At 43.0% G+C, this 20507-nt stretch overlaps 1 protein-coding gene and 1 pseudogene across 1 annotated transcript in view; both read right to left on the reverse strand.

Moving 5' to 3' along the window:
* STX18 (syntaxin 18) overlaps window positions 1-20016 on the reverse strand; it is a 61401-nt gene extending 41385 nt beyond the window's left edge. The window contains exon 1 of the mRNA XM_063135674.1: window positions 19801-20016. Within this exon, the coding sequence (XP_062991744.1) occupies window positions 19801-19980 (180 nt within the window). The 5' untranslated portion in view covers window positions 19981-20016. The remainder of the gene's footprint in view (window positions 1-19800) is intronic.
* On the reverse strand, window positions 15419-18472 carry LOC134404985 (tetratricopeptide repeat protein 38-like; annotated as a pseudogene).
* Window positions 20017-20507: the final 491 nt, after the last annotated feature.

Below are 20507 nucleotides of genomic sequence, written 5' to 3' on the forward strand. Positions count from 1 at the left end.
TTAGCAAATAACCCTAAGAAACCATGAAGAATTGAGAGGGGATCTTGGCTGCTCACAAAAGATGTAAAATTAGAAAAAGAGCTAAACTAATTAAATCTTTCTCTGAACTTTTTCTCTCACTAACTTGTTTTTTAAATATGTGATCACACACAAGTCCAGTAATTTGTATGCACTGGGCTCATGAGTAAAGGCTTTTAAAATCTGATAACTAAGTAGTAAAATGAATCTTTTAAGAGCTACCAAACTGAACAAAATAAAATAAAATTAGTTATAAATTCCTGTTTTAGACTGTGGTCAACTGAGGTCTAGACAAAACCCCATGCACATTCACTGCTTAGTCTCCAGTCTGCTCCAAGTTTGAAAAGGTAATTGAACTCAGTCTGTAATTACTGGATTAGACACAGATGGGCTCTATACATTTCAGGGGGAGAAGCACTGTTTGCATTCATTTTATGATTGCCTGTAAGGTCAAACTTTTCAAAATGTACTTTCATCTGTTAAATGGTTTCTTAAATTCCCCAGGGTAGATCTTCAATAACTGATGTTTTAAGCAATTTGAGCCTATCAGATCCTGTCTTTGAATGTAATAAGTTGCCCATTTTCTAGTATTATATACGTACATGTAGGTTAATTGCTACATCTCGCATATTTTCAAAATTGCTTTAAAAAAAACACCCTGAAATTTTCATTCAACATATATAAATATTGGGAGATGCAATGGTTTGCTTTTATTTTACCATGAGAACCATCTATCTAATAGCAGATAGATACAACCACACACATTTTCTCAGTTATTTATAACAATTAATAATCTATAACAGCAATCATGGTATATAGAAGTGCCAACTGCAGCCCAACCTAAAAATAAAAGCAGAAGTACTGTTAGTTAAAAACGGTGTTTTTGTTTTGTTTTTTATAACCACTATCCAAACCAGTTTTAACTAAAACTGTACCAGTGTGATATAGTGACTAGTATTGGACTTGGATCAGGGATTCGGGAGACCTAGAAGCTCACTGTGTGACCCTGGGCCAATCACATTCTCTCAGCCTACCTAATTTAGCTCATAAGGTTGTTGTGATGATAAAAATGGGACAACCATGTCCTCCAGATATGCTGAAAGTCTTCATTATATATCAAAAGGCAGATTTTTATGGATCCTTCCTGATGCTTAGAAACAAAGAGGCCTAGTTCTCATTGAAGTGTAGGGTGGACAGAAGCAAAAAAACTTAAGGTTACATCTGCTGAAACACCCTCTTCTATACAAATACTAAAAGGTGCAGAAGCCCAATTCTCTTATGCATCTGGCTAACCCTAAAAAGTTATAAGCCTGTCCAGGTTGTTTCACTTCAGACTGCAGGTGAGATACTCCCTTATGAAAAAAACAATTCCTGTGCTGAAGAAGAATCAACATGGCTTCCACAAAGGCAAGTCCTGTCTCACTAATCTACTAGAATTCTTTGAGAGTGTCAACAAACATGTAGACAAGGGTGATCCGGTGGACACTGTTTACTTGGATTTCCAAAAGTCTTTTGGGATAAAGTCCTCCACCAAAGACCCCTGAATAAACTTAGTAGACATGGAATAAGAGGTGAGGTCCTCTTATGGATCAGTAACTGGTTAATGAACACAAAGCAGAGAGTAGGAATAAATGGTCAATTCTCCTGATGGAGGGAAGTAAATAGTGGGGTCCCACAGAGATCGGTATTGGGACCAATTCTTTTCAACTTGTTCATAAATGATCTGGAATTAGGTGTGAGCAGTGAAGTGGCCAAGTTTGATGACACCAAATTATTTAAGGTTGTTAAAACACAAAGGGATTGTGAAGAGCTCCAAAGGGATCTCTTCAAGCTGGGAGAGTGGGCATCCAAATGGCAGATGCAGTTCAATGTAAGCAAGTTTGGGGCAAAAAACCCCAACTTTAAGTATAACCTAATGGGATCTGAGCTGGCGGTGACTGAACAAGAAAGAGACCTTGGGATTGTGGTGGACAACTCGATGAAAATGTCTACCCAGTGTGTGGCCGCTGTAAAGAAGGCAAAGTCCATGTTAGGCATTATAAGAAAAGGAATTGAGAATAAAACGCCCAGTATCGTACCGCCCTTATACAAACCTATGGTGCAACCACACTTAGAATACTGTGTACAGTTCTGGTCACCACACCTAAAAAAGGATATCACAAAGCTGGAAAAAGTGCAGAAAAGGGCAACTAAAATAATTAAGGGGCTGGAGCATCTCCACTATGAAGGAAGGTTACATTAACTGGGTTTGTTTAGCTTGGAGAAGAGGAGGCTAAAGGGAGACATGATAGAGGTGCACAAAATTATGCATGGTATGGAGAATGTGGATAGGGAGACATTTTTCTTCCTCTCTCAAAATACTCGAACCCGGGGTCATCCCATGAAACTGGTGGGATATCCAGGACAAATAAAAGGAAATACTTCTTCACACATAGCTCTAGCAGCACATAGTTAAATTATGGAACTCACTACCACAAGATGTAGTGATGGTCACCCATTTGGATGGCTTTAAAAGGGGGTTGGATAAATTCCTGGAGGCAAAGGCTATCAATGGCTACTAGCCCTGATGGTTGTGTGCTATCTCCAGTATTCGAGGCAATAAGCCTGTGTGCACCAGCATTTATTTATTTATTTATTACATTTTTATACTGCCCAATAGCCGAAGCTCTCTGGGCGGTTCACAAAAATTAAAACCACAATAAACAACCAACAGGTTAAAAGCACAAATACAAAATACAGTATAAAAAGCACAACCAGGATAAAAACCACGTAGCAAAATTGATATAAAATTAAAATACAGAGTTAAAACAGTAAATTTTAAATTTAAGTTAAAATTAAGTGTTAAAATACTGAGAAAATAAAAAGGTCTTCCAGCTGGCGACGAAAGGAGTACAGTGTGGGTGCCAGGCGGACCTCTCTGGGGAGCTCATTCCACAACTGAGGTGCCACAGCAGAGAAAGCCCTCCTCCTAGTAGCCACCTGCCTCACTTCCTTTGGCAGGGGCTCACGGAGAAGGGCCCCTGTAGATGATCTTAAGGTCCGGGCAGGTACATGTGGGAGGAGGCCTTCCTTCAAATAACCTGGCCCCAAACTGTTTAGAGCTTTAAATGCCAATACCAGCACTTATTAGATTGTAAGCCTATGCGGCAGAGTCTTGCCATTTACTGTTTTACTCTGTACAGCACCATGTACATTGATGGTGCTATATAAATAAATAAATAATAATAATAATAATAATTTGAATCAGGCCCGGACCTGGACCGGCAGCCAATGAAGCTGGAAAAGGACTGGCGTAATGTGATCTCGCCGGCCAGTCCCTGTTAGTAAACGGGCTGCCCTGTTTGTACTAGCATGGCACTTCTTATGTTCTTATGTATGCAAAGAAGACATCTCAGGCAGAAGGCTTGGCTTGGACCCTTCCCCACCACATCATCTAGCTTTCTATAGGAAGGGATTTGTTTTGTATGGAGGAACATTCAATCAAGTGAGTCACAACCCCCATTTTGAAGCACCACACCTAAACACATTTGCAAGTGCTCCTCAAACAAAACAGTCAACTTGCAGCATTCACTCTGCCCCCAATGTAATACTGGCAGATCAACAAAAACAAGAAACATAAAGCAATACATGAACAAGCTAAGACCTTGCATGCATGCAGTTTAAATATCTCAGTTCTCCTGTATTCCTCCACTTGTCTACAATTCATAAAGATCAGTTTTTCAAATTCAGATAAAATGCAATATTCTTCACAATTTATCCTCAGAACGCAGAGATTTAAGAAGTGTGTTACTTCTTACATCAAACCCAATTTCAAGAAGATCACATGAATCCACAGTCCATTCCCAAAGTTGCTACTGCAATTTTCCAGGCAAGGGATAATATGTCAAACTATCTTATCAACCACACGTGTACCATAGTATAATGGGTTCAAACATCCAAATACAAGAATAAGAAAAGAAACACACAAAAGATTCATTTTATTCAAAATTATTGTGGTTGTCTATGCTCAACTTATCCACCGTTATTGAACTAGGAAATGCCCAGATTAAAAATGATAGTTAAAAAAATGACATTTGGTCTTTCAATAAAGTCTTCTTAATGCATTGTACAGGATATATGGTGAACACAGATGGTTATTTACCAAGCAGTAAGCTAGGATGGCATGCATGTAGCAGAATAAAACAATGGGCTGTAATGTCTAGCCAGGTGTTGAGAGATGTTATCCCAGTATCTACACCGAAGTCTGGGGCTGCAGGGGTGTAGCAAACTTCTCACTTTGCAGGATGATAGAAATTACCAAAAACAAACAAACACCAACACACTGAACCAGTTCAAATGATCAAACTGTGGTTCGTACTGGTGGCATATGGCAATGGTAGGCTGCAGTGCATGCTAGTGGCCATTTTTATTTTATTTATTTATTTATTACATTTCTACACCGCCCAATAGCTGGAACCTGGGTGGTGGAGATGGTGTGATGGTTAAATAACCCTCCCATAACCCAATAAGAGACCATAGGTTATGTGAGTGTTGTTCACCCATCACACAACCCCACCACCTGGGTTTATACGACACAACAAGCTGTGGCCAGGAGCTGAATATTGAAATCCTACCCAGCGTATGTTTCTTGTTTTTGTTGACCTGAGCCCACCACGGGTCACTGTGATAAGTTATGACTTGATAGATGGTGTCTATAATTGTCCTTAGTCACCATATTTAGGGTAAAGTGTGAAAGATTGTGGAACTAGCTCCATGAATCTACAGGGGCTTCAGACTTGTGTTTTACATGGAAAATCCTTTTGAAACTGAGTATGGTATGAAGAGGGTTAGCTGTGTGTGACTCTTAAGAAACTCTTGGGATTCCAGTCTTAGACTCTTAGGAAAATATTTATAGCCTAGCAATTCTAAATCCACTAATCATGTATATTAGTGGAGAAATAAGATAGTACTACCTTGAAACACATGATGAGAGCAGGTAGAATCTGAGGGCAGGTCTTGTAAACATCTGAGCTCTCAGTGAAAACTGGGGAGATGAAAGAGGTCCAGAAGAGGAATCATCTGATTACTAGTCATCTTGATTTACAAATACTACCCATCCTTCACTTCAGATGTAAAAAAATGAGTAACTATTTTTTCAGTATCTCTGCATAAATTTGTGCAAAAGATGCCACATCAACAAGATCAAACTAAAATAAAGTCATGGGTAGCTAGTTATTAATATAAAGCAAAATGATTTTGATGTTGATACCAATAGTTCCACAAGAATAACTGTGATCAATCACACCATTTTCTAGTTTCTCATAATTAAAAGAGCAGCACTATATTGAACTACAATCCAGGCTAGAAAACTTAATGATTTTCTGCGATGAGTTATCTTCAATCACCATTTTTCTAAATGGACCTGCTCCCACACAAACAAGAATTTAACACACACAGCGAAAGTCAGAATTTTAAAGCAGGTACCATATTAATTCTATCTCATAAATTCTTGTCTTACATGAATTGAACAAGTCTCTTATTATCAGCTTAGAATCCAAAAGGAGCCAACTGGAGCAACAGAGGGTCTAAAGTAAAAGGGAACATTAATAAAAAATCATGTAGCAGTCTCTCTATTTTTTTTTAATCTTGGCAACAAGGTTTTGAAAGAAGACTATCCCAAGAACATGCACATCTGTTTAATATTACAAGCCAACTGTCAACATCCTTACTGAAGTTTTAATTTAATATTTTTCCTTTCTTGATGTTTTACCTTTAATCAATGCCTTGTGAGAGTATCAGCTTTCTATACGAAACTGTTAAATATAAAGAAATGTTATTGCAGCATGTTTATAAAATCATAGTTCGAGAACTTTGTATTTTTCTAAAGTCTGACCACAACTTAATTATCTGCAGGACATTCCAAGTTTGCAAATGTAAGCTCCAGTTCCCAAGCAATTTGGAATATCTACTGTACAGGACATTGGGCTCTCCAAATACCACAGCATGGTTCGGTTTCCAAAAGTCAGCATTAGAGCTTTTAGGCATGGCTTTTATTTTAATTAAATATTCGTTTCGGTGCTAATCATTAAATTGTTTTCATGCTTCTCTTTCATGTTAACTTTGCTGTCCTCAGTTGTTTGTTATTACCTCAAAAGTGAGGGAGCTATTATAAAGGAGGGAACCACGTAATCCTACATCCAGTGTAAAGACAGCAGTTAGAACATGCCCATATTTGGCTCCCATCCCCCCCACCCCCCATCACAATCAAGATGCAGCTAACTCAAGAACAAAAACTGTAATGAAGTTCCCAGGAAACATTATTAACTAACAGTTAAAAGTGGAAGAATCTAGCATTTACTTTGTCTCCATCAGCCCCCTCCATCTTAACACTCAATAAAATTAACTTCTAAGAGAACTGCATGGAAATTTCATAATAATCCTTTCAATACATAAAAATAACCCAAATGCATGATTGCTTTGAACTAATTATGTAATTTAGCTGCAGAAACAAAAATAACTCAACAGGACTAGTTATTCTACATGAATTAAATGAGCAGACTAGTTATTCTAAGACCCACATTACAAAATAGATGCGTAGCCCTAGATCCCGGATCTACTTCACCACCACCGGCTTTCATTCTATCATAATTCTGCCTCTTACTCGAACTGGTGGCTTGCCATGTGTCAGCAGAGATGTTTGCAAAGAAGTTGGCATCTAACAATAAATTCATAATCCATTTACCTTGAGTTACTAACCCCTCAGGTAACAAAACACACAGCCAGGGCCTGTAAAAGGCCCCAGTGCTCTGCCCATCTTCTATGACCTGCACTTCCCTGAATCATGCCGTCTAGGCAGCCATCACTGAGTCACACCTCTCCTGCTACTGCATCATTTCTTTTGCAAGAGGTAAGGTTACAAAGAAAACCAAGTGGTATAAACATTCAAAGAGCAAATTTAGAATAAAGCAAGAAACTGAAAACAAAGCATACAGAACTATGGATATTATATTTTCTTGTATAATCAGCTGTGGGTACCAAACCGGGTGGAGTTTTCTTGTAACAGAATTTCTTTTTTCCTTGGAACAGAATTTTCTACATTTCAGTGCAAAAAATACTCATAATTTCTGAACATGGTTACCCTTGTTAAATGCCTCTGATTTGATGGCTTGTTGGGTTTTTTTAAAGGCCTGGAGCCTGATACATACCAAGGCACCAGGTGAACATGGCTACAAAGGAAGTTCAATAGTTTGGGCACATCCATAAGAACTCCCTCTCTCTGGTAGCCACCTCACTCATCTCTAATGGCAGGGGCACCCAGAGGATAACCTCTGAGGAAGATTTTTCTGCCACTCATATCCACGCAAGAAAAAAATGAACCTCCTAAAAGAATGTGTTAACGACACAGAAACAGAGTCAGTAAAAAAATGGCAACCCTATGCATGGAAAAAGGGAAGTTTGTTTAAGAGCTGTGGCAGTTGAACAGAATTAAAAATAGTTTTTAAAAACTATTTGTAGTGCAGATGGGTCTTTTTTCCTTCTTTCTTTTTTTACAAAAGTTTACCTTGAGTATAATTAAGTAAACAAACAAATACAATTCTGTGTACACTGCACATACTTTCAAAAGGAAAAGTATAGGACATTGTTACCCTTATGTTATGTTATGTTATATTAGCAGTGTCTCTCACTAAACTGTGAGAAATTTTATTTTAATGACACTTCAGAGACATAAATCATGGCTGTAATAATCCTGCTTATCCAAACCTCACCTTTAATATATCCAAGCTAGTAAAAAAAAAAACCTACAGGTCAGAACTTAGCATTTCTAATGCTTGCCTTGCACACACATTGGTGTTTGGCTGACTTCAAAAGCAGTCCCCAAGGGACTATTAGCTGGTCTGAAACTTAATCTACTATTAAACCAGGCATGCTCTTTTATTTTTTAATTAGTTTCTGACATAAATATAACTTTTCATATGATTTCTGGGCCATTTCCCCTCAATAAAGAAAAAGGCCTTCAAAAGTTTTATTTTAATGATTATATCAGAATCAATTATTCTTGAATTTAAATGTGTGATATGGGAAATATTCCAATAAATAAAATAGATGTGTGCAAACACTATGTAAACTACACCAATAACAATGTTATTTAAAATTATTTAAATTGTTAAATGAAGAATGTGAGAATAACTTATTATGATCTCAGCTATGAACCCAGTGTGTAGAACTATCTTGACATTCAAATAATGAACTGAAAGATGAGGCCATTTAAAGTTCCCAGACTCCGAATAAGCATTAATTTCTCTAATAAATATAGATAATTAACACAAAATCCACTATTTTGCAGTACTCGTACAACAATTAGACTTTGCAAACTTAAAGCAAAGTATGTTGCATTATCTTAGTTCCTCTGCTCTGCAAATTGAGACCATCAAAATAATACCTGACAATACTTGTGCTGATAATAGTTCTGGTTTACGCTAACAACGATGCAGCTTCTTTACAATTGATCTAATTCCCACATTGATTTTGACATGGAAAACTGGCTCCCTGACAAGGAAAATATCAGACGTCAATACGGAAGAGTAAAATAGTCACAAAGGAGGTTATCAAATTATGTTTTGATAACTTTACTACATCAAAAATGGACATGGAATCTAGTCTTGTTGAACTTGCAATTTATTTATTTATTTATTTATTTACTTATTGCATTTCTATACCGCCCAACAGCCGAAGCTCTCTGGGCGGTTATCATCTTGTTGGGCGTCGTGTTAGTCAGTGTTATCAGTTCAAGCTTTATAAAATAATTACAACTCTGAACAGGGCATAAGGAAAGGGGGGTGGGTCTCAATTTCATGGTGAGCTAAAAAACTGTGGCCATGAGTTTACATATGACAGCTGATGAGAAAAGTCCGACTTGACATATGACAAGAAAGAAAGAATTACAAACAGTATGTCACGTGAACAGTTTGTGCACAGTATGGGTAAGACAGTGTTTGAAATCTAACATGATTTGCTAGAAAACTACCACACATAAATACTTACCTGAGAATACATACCATTGTATTCAATGGGCCTTACTTCTGAGCAGACATGTATACATTTGCATTACTAGGCTGAGATCCTCTATGCACTGATCCCTGTATAGCAGGGGTGGAAAACTTCTGGCCCATAGAAGGTCACCATCTCATCTGCAGAGACCCTCAAAGCAGGCTCTCTCTAGCACAAGGAGAGGAAACCCCACATCGGAAATAAGAGTGAGGTTTCCCAGCAGTAGAGAAAGGAAGCCTTTTTGTACTAATGGGAGGAAACGCTGATCAGAAATACGAGCAAGGATTCCCTCTCTCCACGTGGCTAGAAGGTTGCCATTCTCTACTGCCAAGGGGGATTTTCTTTTTCTCAATGTACAGAAATGCATAGAGTGTTGCCTTTCTCTTCAGAGAAATCATCTCCAGGGAGCATGTGTGCTTCACCCAAGATGGAAACATTTCTCAATAACTGTGGAATTGTATAGTTACAAAAATGGGGGACCAACGGTCCTGGGGGAGCTCCAAGTGAAATTGTCACTATTTAAATGTCTGCTGACTCTTCTTCCCCCGTTCCATTTCAAGATTGCCATCATGCACTCACTGTGAGTCAGCTTTTTTTTCTCCCCATCCCTGCCCCCACTTTTTGTAACATTTTTCCCGAAGAATGTTTGCACATTTTTGTGATCTTTTGATTGGCCTGGTAAAGGCATTGCACTAATAAAGATTTTTATTTTTTCTTATGGGCAACATGGCTACCTTTCCTTTCATTTTTATAGTTAGCCAACTATGTAGACATATCTAATATTAAATACAGAACACTTTTAAAAGCCTTGGACGGAGCAATCCTATGGTCCCTGGAACATAGGGTTTTCCATTCTCCATTCCCAAAGATGCAGACACTCCTATGACTTTGTGAAGGGGGCTCAGAAATCCGAACCCTCTCCCCACAGACGCTGCAGAAAGAACTGCAGTGCCTGCTTTCTGAGCTTGGAAAAGTGACCTCAGATGACATGACAGAGATCAAATAGGGGGTGTTCCAGTGGCTGGGGAGGAGAGGAGAGGCCAGGATCCACTCTATCCTGTGGCTTCTCCAGCCACAGGATAGAGCAACTCCTCTAGAGAGGCTAAGAGGCCCATTGGGGGTGGGGGTGGTGTAATGCAAAGGATGAGGAAGAGGGGAAATGGCCTCTGCTGCTCCTCCCACCACGCCAGCAGCACCCTGGCAAGGCACAGGATACTTGGAAACCTCCAAGCTTGGAGGCTCCCATCTAGCTGGCAGCAATCCAGGATTTAGGATTGCACCCTAAATTTAGGATTGCGCCCTAAATCTAGGTTTAAATTTACAAGTTACACTGCCTGGTAATAGGAGAAATGGACCATATATAAACACAAATATAGATTAAAATTTGAAGTTGAATTTGTAGCTTCAGTAAGCACTTCCATTATAATTTTATTGCAAAGCCAAGTCTCACTTTGATAGCAAATGACACAACTAAGCAGAAATAAATGCAAGTTGCTTACCTGTAACTGTAGTTCTTCGAGTGGTCATCTGTGCATCACACATATGGGCTCTGCGCCTGCACGGAGCTACTGTCGGGAAACTTCTAAAGCTGAGCTTTTTGGCGGGAACCCTCCCCCACTCCCTAGTGTGCATGTCTAGGAGGGTTCCCGCCCAGCTCCTCAGTTCTCCTGAGACCTTAGCCTCGGTACCGAGGAGGAATTGTTTTATATATTGTAGCACCACACCGAAGCGGGGACGGTGGGTGGGTTGTGTGACTGCAAGTTGTGTGACTGCACAGATGACCACTCAAAGAACTACAGTTACAGGTAAGCAACTTGCATTTCTTCTTCGTGGTCTCTGTGCGTCACACATATGGGCGATTAGCAAGCTGACTTACCAGAGGTGGGTAGGTGTCAGTGCAGGATTGATGACAGGACTGCTCTTCCAAATGTACAGTCGGCTCTAGCTCTCGTATCGAGTCTGTAATGCCAAATAGAGGTTGTAGCCTTTGACCATGTCGCAGCTCTGCATAGTTCTGTGACTGAGACGCCCTTATTGAATGCAGTAGATGTTGCGACTGCTCTGGGGGAATGGGCTTTGACACATGTTGGGGGTGTCATGCCTGCTAGTTCATAAGCCAGAGATATGGTCTGAACTATCCACGATGATATTCTCTGTTTTGATGCAGGCAGACCTCTCCGAGGCCCACTATGGCAGATGAAGAGTCGCTGTGATTTACGGATGGTGTCTGTGCGAGACTTGTAAAATGCCAGCGCTCGTCTAACATTGAGCATGTGAAGTGATCTTTCAATGTCTGATGTAGGAGCTGGGAAGAAAGCTGGAAGAATGATGTCCTGATTTACATGAAACGATGACACGACCTTTGGGAGGAATTGACTATCTGGACGCAACATGACCTTATCTTGATGGAATGTTAGGTACGGTTCGTCAATTCTGAGTGCTGCCAATTCACCTACTCTTCTAGCAGTGGTGATTGCGATGAGGAAAACAAGTTTGAGTGTTAGCAACCTCAAATCAACTGTGGCCAACGGCGCAAACGGTTTGGTTAACAGGGCATGGAGTACAACTGATAGACTCCATGGAGGAACAGGGGATTTAACAGGGGGATGTAAGTTATGAAGGCCCCTTAAAAACTTTTGGACCACTGGATGCAAATATGGAACATCCGTTCAAGTTATCATGGTATGCAGTAATTGCAGCCAGGTAAACTCTTATTGATGAATATTTGAGGTTTCTTTGAACTAATTGTAATAAAAACAATAAAACTATATTTATACTGCATTTTCGTGGGTCAGAGTCTTTCGTTATGGCAAACCTTGAAAAGGCTTCCCATTTCCTCTTGTAAGAAAGTCTTGTTGACGGTTTTAGGGCCGCGTCCAGGATGGCTTGTAGTTCAGGTGCGTAAGAATCCTGGTTCATATAGGCATTAGCCTCCAGGCTGTCAGATGCAGAGAGTCCAGGTCTGGGTGGTGGACTTGACCCTGGCTCTGGTAAAGCAGATCTATTCTCGTTGGTAGCTGGAAGAATCTCCCCTGAGATCTGTCTAGGAGAGGGGCAAACCATGGTTGCCTGGGCCATCATGGGGCTAAGACGATGCAATTGGTGTTGTCTGTTATTATCTTTGCCAGTATCCTTGTTAGCAGAGGAACTGGTGGGTACAGGTAAAAGAAGTCTGTGCTCCATTTGCGGAGAAAAGCGTCTCCCATCGATTCGTGTCCTGTTCCTGCTTTGGTACAGAATTGGTTGCAGACGCTGTTGCCAGTTGTGGCAAAAAGGTCGATGGATGGGGTACCCCATCTGTCGAATACGTTCTGAATGACGTCTGGGTGAATTTGCCATTCGTGTGCAGATGTCATGGTTCTGCTGAGTTGGTCTGCAAGTTGGTTGTGCTCTCCTGCAATGTGAATTGCGGTAATGGTGATGCGACGAGCATTGCACCATTCTAATATTTGGATGGTGAGCAGAACTAGTGGTCTTGATCTGGTTCCACCTTGCTTGTTCAGGTGAAAAACTACGGTTGTATTGTCTGATGTTACTTGAATATGCTGGTGGTAAAGTTGTGTTTGGAACGCCTTCAGTGCTTTTTGAACTGCAAGTAGTTCTAGCATATTGATGTGTCTGCGTTTGTCCTTGCCAGTCCAGCGTCCTTGTACTGTGAGGTTCTTGTAGTGAGCTCCCCACCCCACCGTTGAGGCATCGGTTGTTATGACGCCCGAAGGTTCTGAAGGGTGGAAGGGGACTCCTGTTAATAGATTGTGGCGTGACATCCACCATAGTAGCGACCTTGCCACTTCTGGTGGTACGTGAAGCGTGATTCGCCTTGCGTTTTGCTTTGGATTGAATACTCTTGTGAACCAGAGTTGCATTCTTCGCATTTTCAGACGTGCAAGTCTTATCACCATAGTGGTGGATGCCATCAGTCCTAACATTCTTTGGATGGTGATGGCCTTTTGTTTGCTTCATCCTCTTATTGTTTTTGCTAGGTTGATGATGGTTGTTGCCCTGTCTAAGGGAAGGAATGCTCTGCATAGATCTGCATTGAGGATTGCTCCTATGAATTTTATGGATCTTGTTGGGGTTATGCAAGACTTTTCTTTGTTTATGTGAAGACCTAAATCTTGAAGTAAGAGTTGTATGGTGTTTAGGTTGTGAACTAACGACTGGCGGGATTGTGCGACTATCAGCCAGTCATCTATGTAAGGGTAGACCTGGATTCTTTGCTGTCGTAGGTAGGCACATACTACAGCCATGCACTTCGTGAACATGCGTGGTGCTGTGGACAGGCCAAATGGTAGCACTGTGAATTGGAATGCCTGTTGTCCTATGAGAAATCTTAAGTACTGTTGACTTTGGGCATGTATGTTGATATGAAAGTACGCATCTTTCAGGTCTATGGATGCGAACCAGGCGTGATCTGAGAGCAGTGGTAGTATGTTGGCTAGGGAGACAATTCTGAATTGTTTTGGGGTTATGTAAGTGTTTAAATCTCTTAAGTCTAAAATAGGACGTAGGCCGCCATCCTTTTTTGGTACAGTGAAATAGCGGGAGTAAAATCCCTGATGTATTTGGTATTTTGATGATGGCTCCCTTTGCTAAGAGGGATAGAACCTCTTGCTTTAGTGGTGTTGAGGGGGTTGTGGCTCGAAGGATGCCGGATGGTGGTAGTGTGTCGAATTCTATTCGATATCCCTGTGCAATTATGGAAAGTACCCATCTGTCTGATGTGATGTATGTCCATGTTGAGAGGAATTTGGATAGGTGTTGGTCGAATGGGGTGATGGTTTTGACTGTCCAGTCAAAGCCGCTGTTTGTTATTGAAGTCAGTTTTGCGTCTTTGAAACCGGTTTCGTGAAGAGGGAAATTGGCCCCATTTGGTTTCTGTTGTTGTATTTGTTGCTGCTCAAAGCGTCCTTGTTGGAACCTGGGGCGATCATTTTGGTATCTTTGGTATTGAACTTGTGGCTGTCTATACCAACGTCTTTGCTTGAACTGTTGAGTAGGAAAAGTTAGTCCCATTTTTCTAGCCGTTGTCCTGGCCTTCTGTACCGAGTCCATGGACTCATCGGTCTTGGAATTAAATAATCCCTCCCCATCGAATGGGAGGTCTTCGTTGCGGGTTTTTGCTTCTTGTGATAGTGCCGTCGATCTGAGCCATGCATGGCGACGGAGTGCGATGGCACCAACCATTACCTTTGAGCCACAATCAGTCTGATGCTTTGAGGTGTTAATTTGCTGTTTAGCAAGTCTTACTGCCTCATCTGTAAAGACTCGGGCAAGTTCTCTCTGATCATCACTTAAGTTGTTGCAAAGTGAGGCGATCTTATCAAGTAAGAAAACTTGATACCTCGCCATGGTGGCTTGATAGTTTGATACTTTTAGGCTCAGTGAGGCTGATGAATAGAACCTCCTTCCCATGAGGTCTAGTCGTCTGCCTTCTTTATCCACTGGTGCTGAGTGGATACGTTGAGAGCGCCCTTGTGCTGACTCAACAATAATCGAGTTTGGTTGCAGGTGACAAAAGATGAATTCCGCATCTTTCTCTAGAACTTTATACATATTTTCCAACTTCTTTGATGCAGGTTGTTTCAAAGATTGTTGGATTGTCTGTAAAAGTGTTGGTGCAAAAGGAATGACTATTGGTAAAGCCGATTCTGTATTTATGACATCAAATATTGGGTCATCTAACGCTTGTAATGGTTGTGATATCTGTAGACCCAGGGATTGTGCCATGCATTGGATCTGGTCTGAGAAGTGAGCGAGATCTTCGGGTGGTGAAAGTGGCTTGTGTGGTGCTACTATTCCATCTGGAGAAGCGGTAGAGGGCGCAATAGAGGAATAAGAGGCTGAATCGGATTGGTAGTCATCCGTTAGCGAGCACGGAGAAGCTACTTGTAATGCAAGGTACTGCTCATCGTTTTGCTCTTGTTCCCCTTCCCGCGATGCTGATATAGCAGGCAGATTGCGTGTATATTGGATTGATTCAATGTCTTGTCTCGGTGCTGAGTACGGTATCGATGTAGATTGTTGTGAGTGTGCGAAGGTTTGTTGTCGTGGTCTCCGTGGAGAAGAGGTATATTGGTAATAATTGTCGTGGTGTCGATGTCGACGGGGTTCCTCATAGTATTGGGATGAGATGTCGGAGCGTCTGTCCCTATCCGAGAAGGGGGAACGTGATCGGTATCGATCTCTCGGTATTGTAGAGCGGATAGAGTCTGGGGATTCCCGTCGGTGGTATTGTTGAGAGCGTCCTTGTCTTTCCTGTGGCAGTCTCGGTATAGGAGCTGCATGAGGGCTAAGTTGCATGGGGACTTGTCTCTGGGGTGAGTCCCTTATTTCACCCTCCGAAATGGAGACAGATGGTACAGCATCGTTCCTAGGTGTCAAGGGCGAGGGTGCATTGTCTACTCTCGATGTCGATAGAGGAGGTATGTTGCCCGTCCTCGATGTCGATGGGGATTGCGCGGTCTGGATCCTCGATGTCGCCGGAGATTGTGCAGTGTGTGTCCTCGATGTCGATGGGCGAGGCACGATAGATACTCCCGGTGCCGAGGGAGAATGTCTTGCATCCGCTCTCGCTGTCGAGGGGCGGGGTGCAATTGGTATTCTCGATACCGATGGAGAGCGTCTTCTCGCTGTGGATAGGTGAGTCACGATGTCTGCCCTCGATGTCGAGGGGGAATTTCGAATGTCGGCCCTCGATGTCGAGGAAGTTAAGGTGATCGGTATTGATCGACCCTCCTGTTGGGTTGATTGCTGATGATGGCTGGTCTTCTTTTTCTTTTTCTTTTGAGCATCTGGGGCCTTTGCTGCCCTTGCTCCTTTCACTAGCTTTTTTGCTATTAATTTGGTCGCTGTTCTCCCAGGCGTGGGAGGCGCCTCTCTCGCCGCTGATAAGGAGAGCGGTGGGGTATGAGGCCTGGCCAACGGAGCGTTTGTTTGCTCCCTGTTGGGCGTCGTCGCTGCCATAGTAGGTTTTTGATTTTGGACAGCCTGCAAAGCTTAAATTTTGGAGAAATTTAAGCCGGGAAATTTAGATTTATGAAGTAAAAAATTTTTTTCCTGTAACTTGAGCTTGTTATTCCATGTCCTGCACTTTGGATGATCGAGAAGAGATCCTCGCCCTCCTCTGTGTGACAACCTTTTAAGTATTTGAAGAGTGCTATAATGTCTCCCCTCAATTTTCTCTTCTCCAGGCTAAACATGCCCGGTTGTTTCAGTCTCTCTTCATAGGGCTTTATTTCCAGACCCCTCATCATTCTGGGTGCCCTCCTCTGAACACGCTCCAGCTTGTCTGTGTCCTTCTTGAATTGTGGAGCCCAGAACTGGGCGCAATACTCTAGATGAGGCCTAACCAGAGCTGAATAGGGAGGAACCAGTACCTCTCACGTGATTTGGAAGCTATACTTCTATTAATGCAGCCCAAAATAGCATTTGCCTTTCTTGCAGTCATATCGCACTGTTGGCTCATATTCAGCTTGTGATCCACAACAATTCCAAGATCCTTCTCGTTTGTAGTATCGCTGAGCCAAGTATCCCTCATCTTGTAACTGTGCATTTGGTTTCTATTTCCTAGATAAAGAACTTGGCATTTATCCCTATTAAATTTCATTCTGTTGTTTTCAGCCCAGCACTCCAGCCTATCACGATCACTTTGAAGTTTGTTTCTGTCTTCCAGGGTATTAGCTATCTTCACCCAATTCTGTGTCATCTGCAAATTTGATAAGTGTTCCCTGCACCTCCTCATCCAAATCGTTAATAAAAATGTTGAAGAGCACTGGGCCCAGGACTGAGCCCTGTGGTACCCCACTCGTTACCTCCCCCCAGTTTGAGAAGGTTCCGTTGATAAGCACTCTTTGAGTCTGATTTTGTAGCCAACTGTGAATCCACCTAATAGTTGTTCCATGTAGCCCACTTTTAGCTAGTTTGTTAATCAGGATATCATGGGGCATTTTGTCAAAAGCTTTGCTGAAGTCAAAATATATAACGTCCACAACATTCCCACAGTCCACAAGGGAGGTTACCTGATCAAAAAATGAGATCAAATTAGTCTGACAGGATTTGTTCCTGACAAATCCACGTTGGCTTCTAGTGATCACCGCATTGATTTCAAGGTGTTTACAGATTGACTTCTTTATAATCTGCTCCAGAATTTTCCCAGGGATGGATGTCAGACTGACTGGTCTGTAGTTCCCAGGTTCCTCCTTTTTGTCCTTTAAGATAGGGACAATGTTAGCCCTCCTCCAGTCGTCCGGCACCTCACCCGTCATAAGCTGTTCATAAGCTGTTTTATGGTCCAGGGCCCGTAATGAAGATCCTGGGCCCCTAATGAATGGGAGCAACATTGAAGATCAGGATGTGATCCCTAGCATGCTCGTCAGCTGGTGTACTCCTTTCCACCTGTCACCCACCTTCACACCTTCTAACTGAAGCCAATATAACATGGAGCAATTGTTGACAACATCCAGCATGGTCCCACTTAGTTGGCACCTGGGAGCAATATGAGTGTCATAAATGGTCAAAGCAGCCTCATAGTCACCCTTTTCAATAAAATACAAAGTCCAGTGCCAGTAATTACGGCAAGCAAGCACTATCGTTCCTTTTCAGTTTGCTTCATAAATGCCAGCCCACTCTTCAGATCTGCTTTCATTTCATTCACATAAGCTAAGGTGTGCACAGGCCACACATCTGTCTGGTTAATAGCTTCTCAGCACGATCAAAGAAATTGGTTTCCATCAATCCAAAGGAGTACATGCCTTCTATGTAGCTACTAAGACGGATATCTGGTGTCCAGTGAGGATAAACACGGGCAATGGAGTCTCTCATTTGTGTCTGCTTTCCCAAGTAAAAGTAAGTATTATGGGCAAATCTTAGGGTGAGCAAATAAGTAGCGTGGTTCTGTAGAATTTGATCCCACGTCTCACAAGCTCTAGAGAGCTTCCCATTAGCAAAGAGTTCTATTGCAGACACATGTAATTTCTCCCACTCAGTCAATGTGAAAGTGCCACCATTTTTTTCTTGCATTATCTAGTTTCCTGTCTAGCTGCACTGAACTCCCAGTACCAATCAGAACCAAACCATTGGCAATCACATGGCCCATTAAAAAACTAGGAGCAGATACTAGTAAGTTCAAGAGAGATTCTTCAATTCCTCTTAGACTTTTACCATTTTTCCAAGTCACTTACAGAGGCCTTAGCTAGACCTAAGGTTTATCCCGGGATCATCCTGGGGTCATCCCTGTTAATGTAAATGACACACAGAATGTCCCAAGAGCAGGCAGGGACAACCCCGGGACGGCCCCGGGATAAACCTTAGGTCTAGCTAAGGCCTGAGTCAGTGTAGCATCATACATTTTACAGGCCTCATTACTTGTAGTTGAAAGAACAAGTTCAGCATCCTGCCAGGCCTTGCAATCTCCCCAAGAGGCCATCTCTAAACATAGTTACTACACAGAAGATAATCAAAGTGATTATCTTCTGAGTAGACAGGTTTAGCAACATGGCATAAATTACTAAAGATAAGCTTAACCATTCATCAAAGTGCCTACTATGATAATCATAATATTTCATTAGGTAGGTACAATATTTGCACTCCAGGAATTGAGAAAGAATGGTTTCAAGGAGGAATGTTGTTCTCGTTCAGGAAAACAATGCTAATTTACAAAGTGCTGTAGGCGCAGCCCTATGTCCACTTTCATGGGAGTACTTCTGAATGTAAGTGTAGGATTGCACTGCTAGTCACATTTGGACAAAATGTCCATACTATGTATAGGATTGCACAAAGTCACAAATTAAAAAATAGAAGGAAGGAGCAGATTCACAAACGCCAACAGACCTTTACAACCTGGCAACTTCTGTGCATAGGGCTTAGTTTGTGACAGAGCTGAACTTCAACACCTCTTTTCAATGCATGCTTTTATGGGAATATAATATAATACTTTACACATGTACAGAACACCCTTTCTTCACAACTGAATAAGGACATTCACACTGACATCTGAGATAAGGGGGAAAGGTTTTTCAACTCAGAGAACATGAGAGCCTGATAGGAAGTTGGGAATCCCAGCACACGTCAGTTTAGATCTCAAGCACTTGCCTCTAGGGACTAAAGAGACATCTTGATTCTAAACTTGTCCAGGATTTCGATGGGACGGAGCTATGCAACTTGTAGCAAAGCGTGTCTGCCCAGGATCCACAGCTTTGCAGCCCCAATCCTAACAAGTGACGAGAACTTGACAGCCGCGCAGTACCAAACCGAAGGTCTATGTGGCTCAGTATTCCGCTCCTCACAGTGACCAACCAGACCCTTCTGCAAATATGGCAAAGGGTGGCAGAAGGCCACGACAGCTTCCACCCGCTCCGCGTCCGCCGCCGCGTCATTTTCCGCGCACGCTGCCTCTGAACGTGGCTGCCGCGGAGCACCACGAATCCACGAGTATTTTTTTCCTAAGTAGGCAGAACTAGAATCGCAACCCGATGCTCAGCATGCTCATTCTGGAATAAGGTCCAATGGAGTTCAACGGATTTCTTGGGAGCTTAACTCGTCCATTTCAAGGAGGTTTGTTTCAAAAGGAGGAGGAGGAGGAGCCGCCCGGCCGGGAGCGCAGCCCCGCGCGCCCCTTGCCAAAGCTTCGCCAGCAGCTCAGGCTGAAGTCTATGCATGGATCCCTGCCCTGAGCTCCCCGTCGGGGTGGCGACCCCGGTAGGCCCCGGCCCCGCCCCTCCCTGCCTCCCTCCGTCCTCCGCCTCCGCCACTCACCACCTCCCGGGCCCGGCCGGAGAAGTCGCCTTTGCACCGGGGGCTGCTGCGCTTCAGCAGGAGGGTGTCGTCGCGGGAGCCGTCGCTGCTGCCCCCGCCCAGCGGCACCCCCAGCGCCTTGTTGCGGGTCTTCACCGTCTTCACGCTGGCTTTGAAGAGCAGCGTGATGTCCACCGCCATGACTGACTGCCGGCGCAGACGCCGCCCCTGACAGGCAGCCGGGCGAGCGGCCCTGCCGGGAAAGCCTTCCCCCGCTCGCCACCGAGCTGCGCGCTGAAGGTTCCGCGCCGGCCTCGGCCTGCAGAGCCGCCGGGCCGGGGGAAGCAGCAGCTTCCGCCTCCGCGGGTGGGCGGACGGGTGGGCTGCGGCAGGAGCTTCCGTGCAGTGGTGTCCCCCGTCCCCCCACCCCCGGCTGCGGAAATGCTTCTAAAGATACGGGGGTCGTTTGAGTACTTAGTTGTCGTTTGCCCCCCCCTCTTTGGGGAAGAGCCCCCCGAATTAGGAAAGTCAGCCTGGATGGAACCTGGAAAAACAAAAACCTCGTGTGTTGCTGGAAGCAAACCCCGCTGAGAGCCCCCACCGAGCCCCGTTATCCGCCCCCCCCCACCTCCTCACCCTTTCAGTAAGGTTTACTCGCTGGGCCAGTGGGCTAAAGGGGGGGGGGCGTGATAGTCACCACCTGTAGTATTTATTTATTTATTACATTT

The sequence above is a fragment of the Elgaria multicarinata genome, chromosome 10 (genome assembly GCF_023053635.1).
Source record: "Elgaria multicarinata webbii isolate HBS135686 ecotype San Diego chromosome 10, rElgMul1.1.pri, whole genome shotgun sequence".
NCBI classification, from domain to species: domain Eukaryota; kingdom Metazoa; phylum Chordata; class Lepidosauria; order Squamata; family Anguidae; genus Elgaria; species Elgaria multicarinata.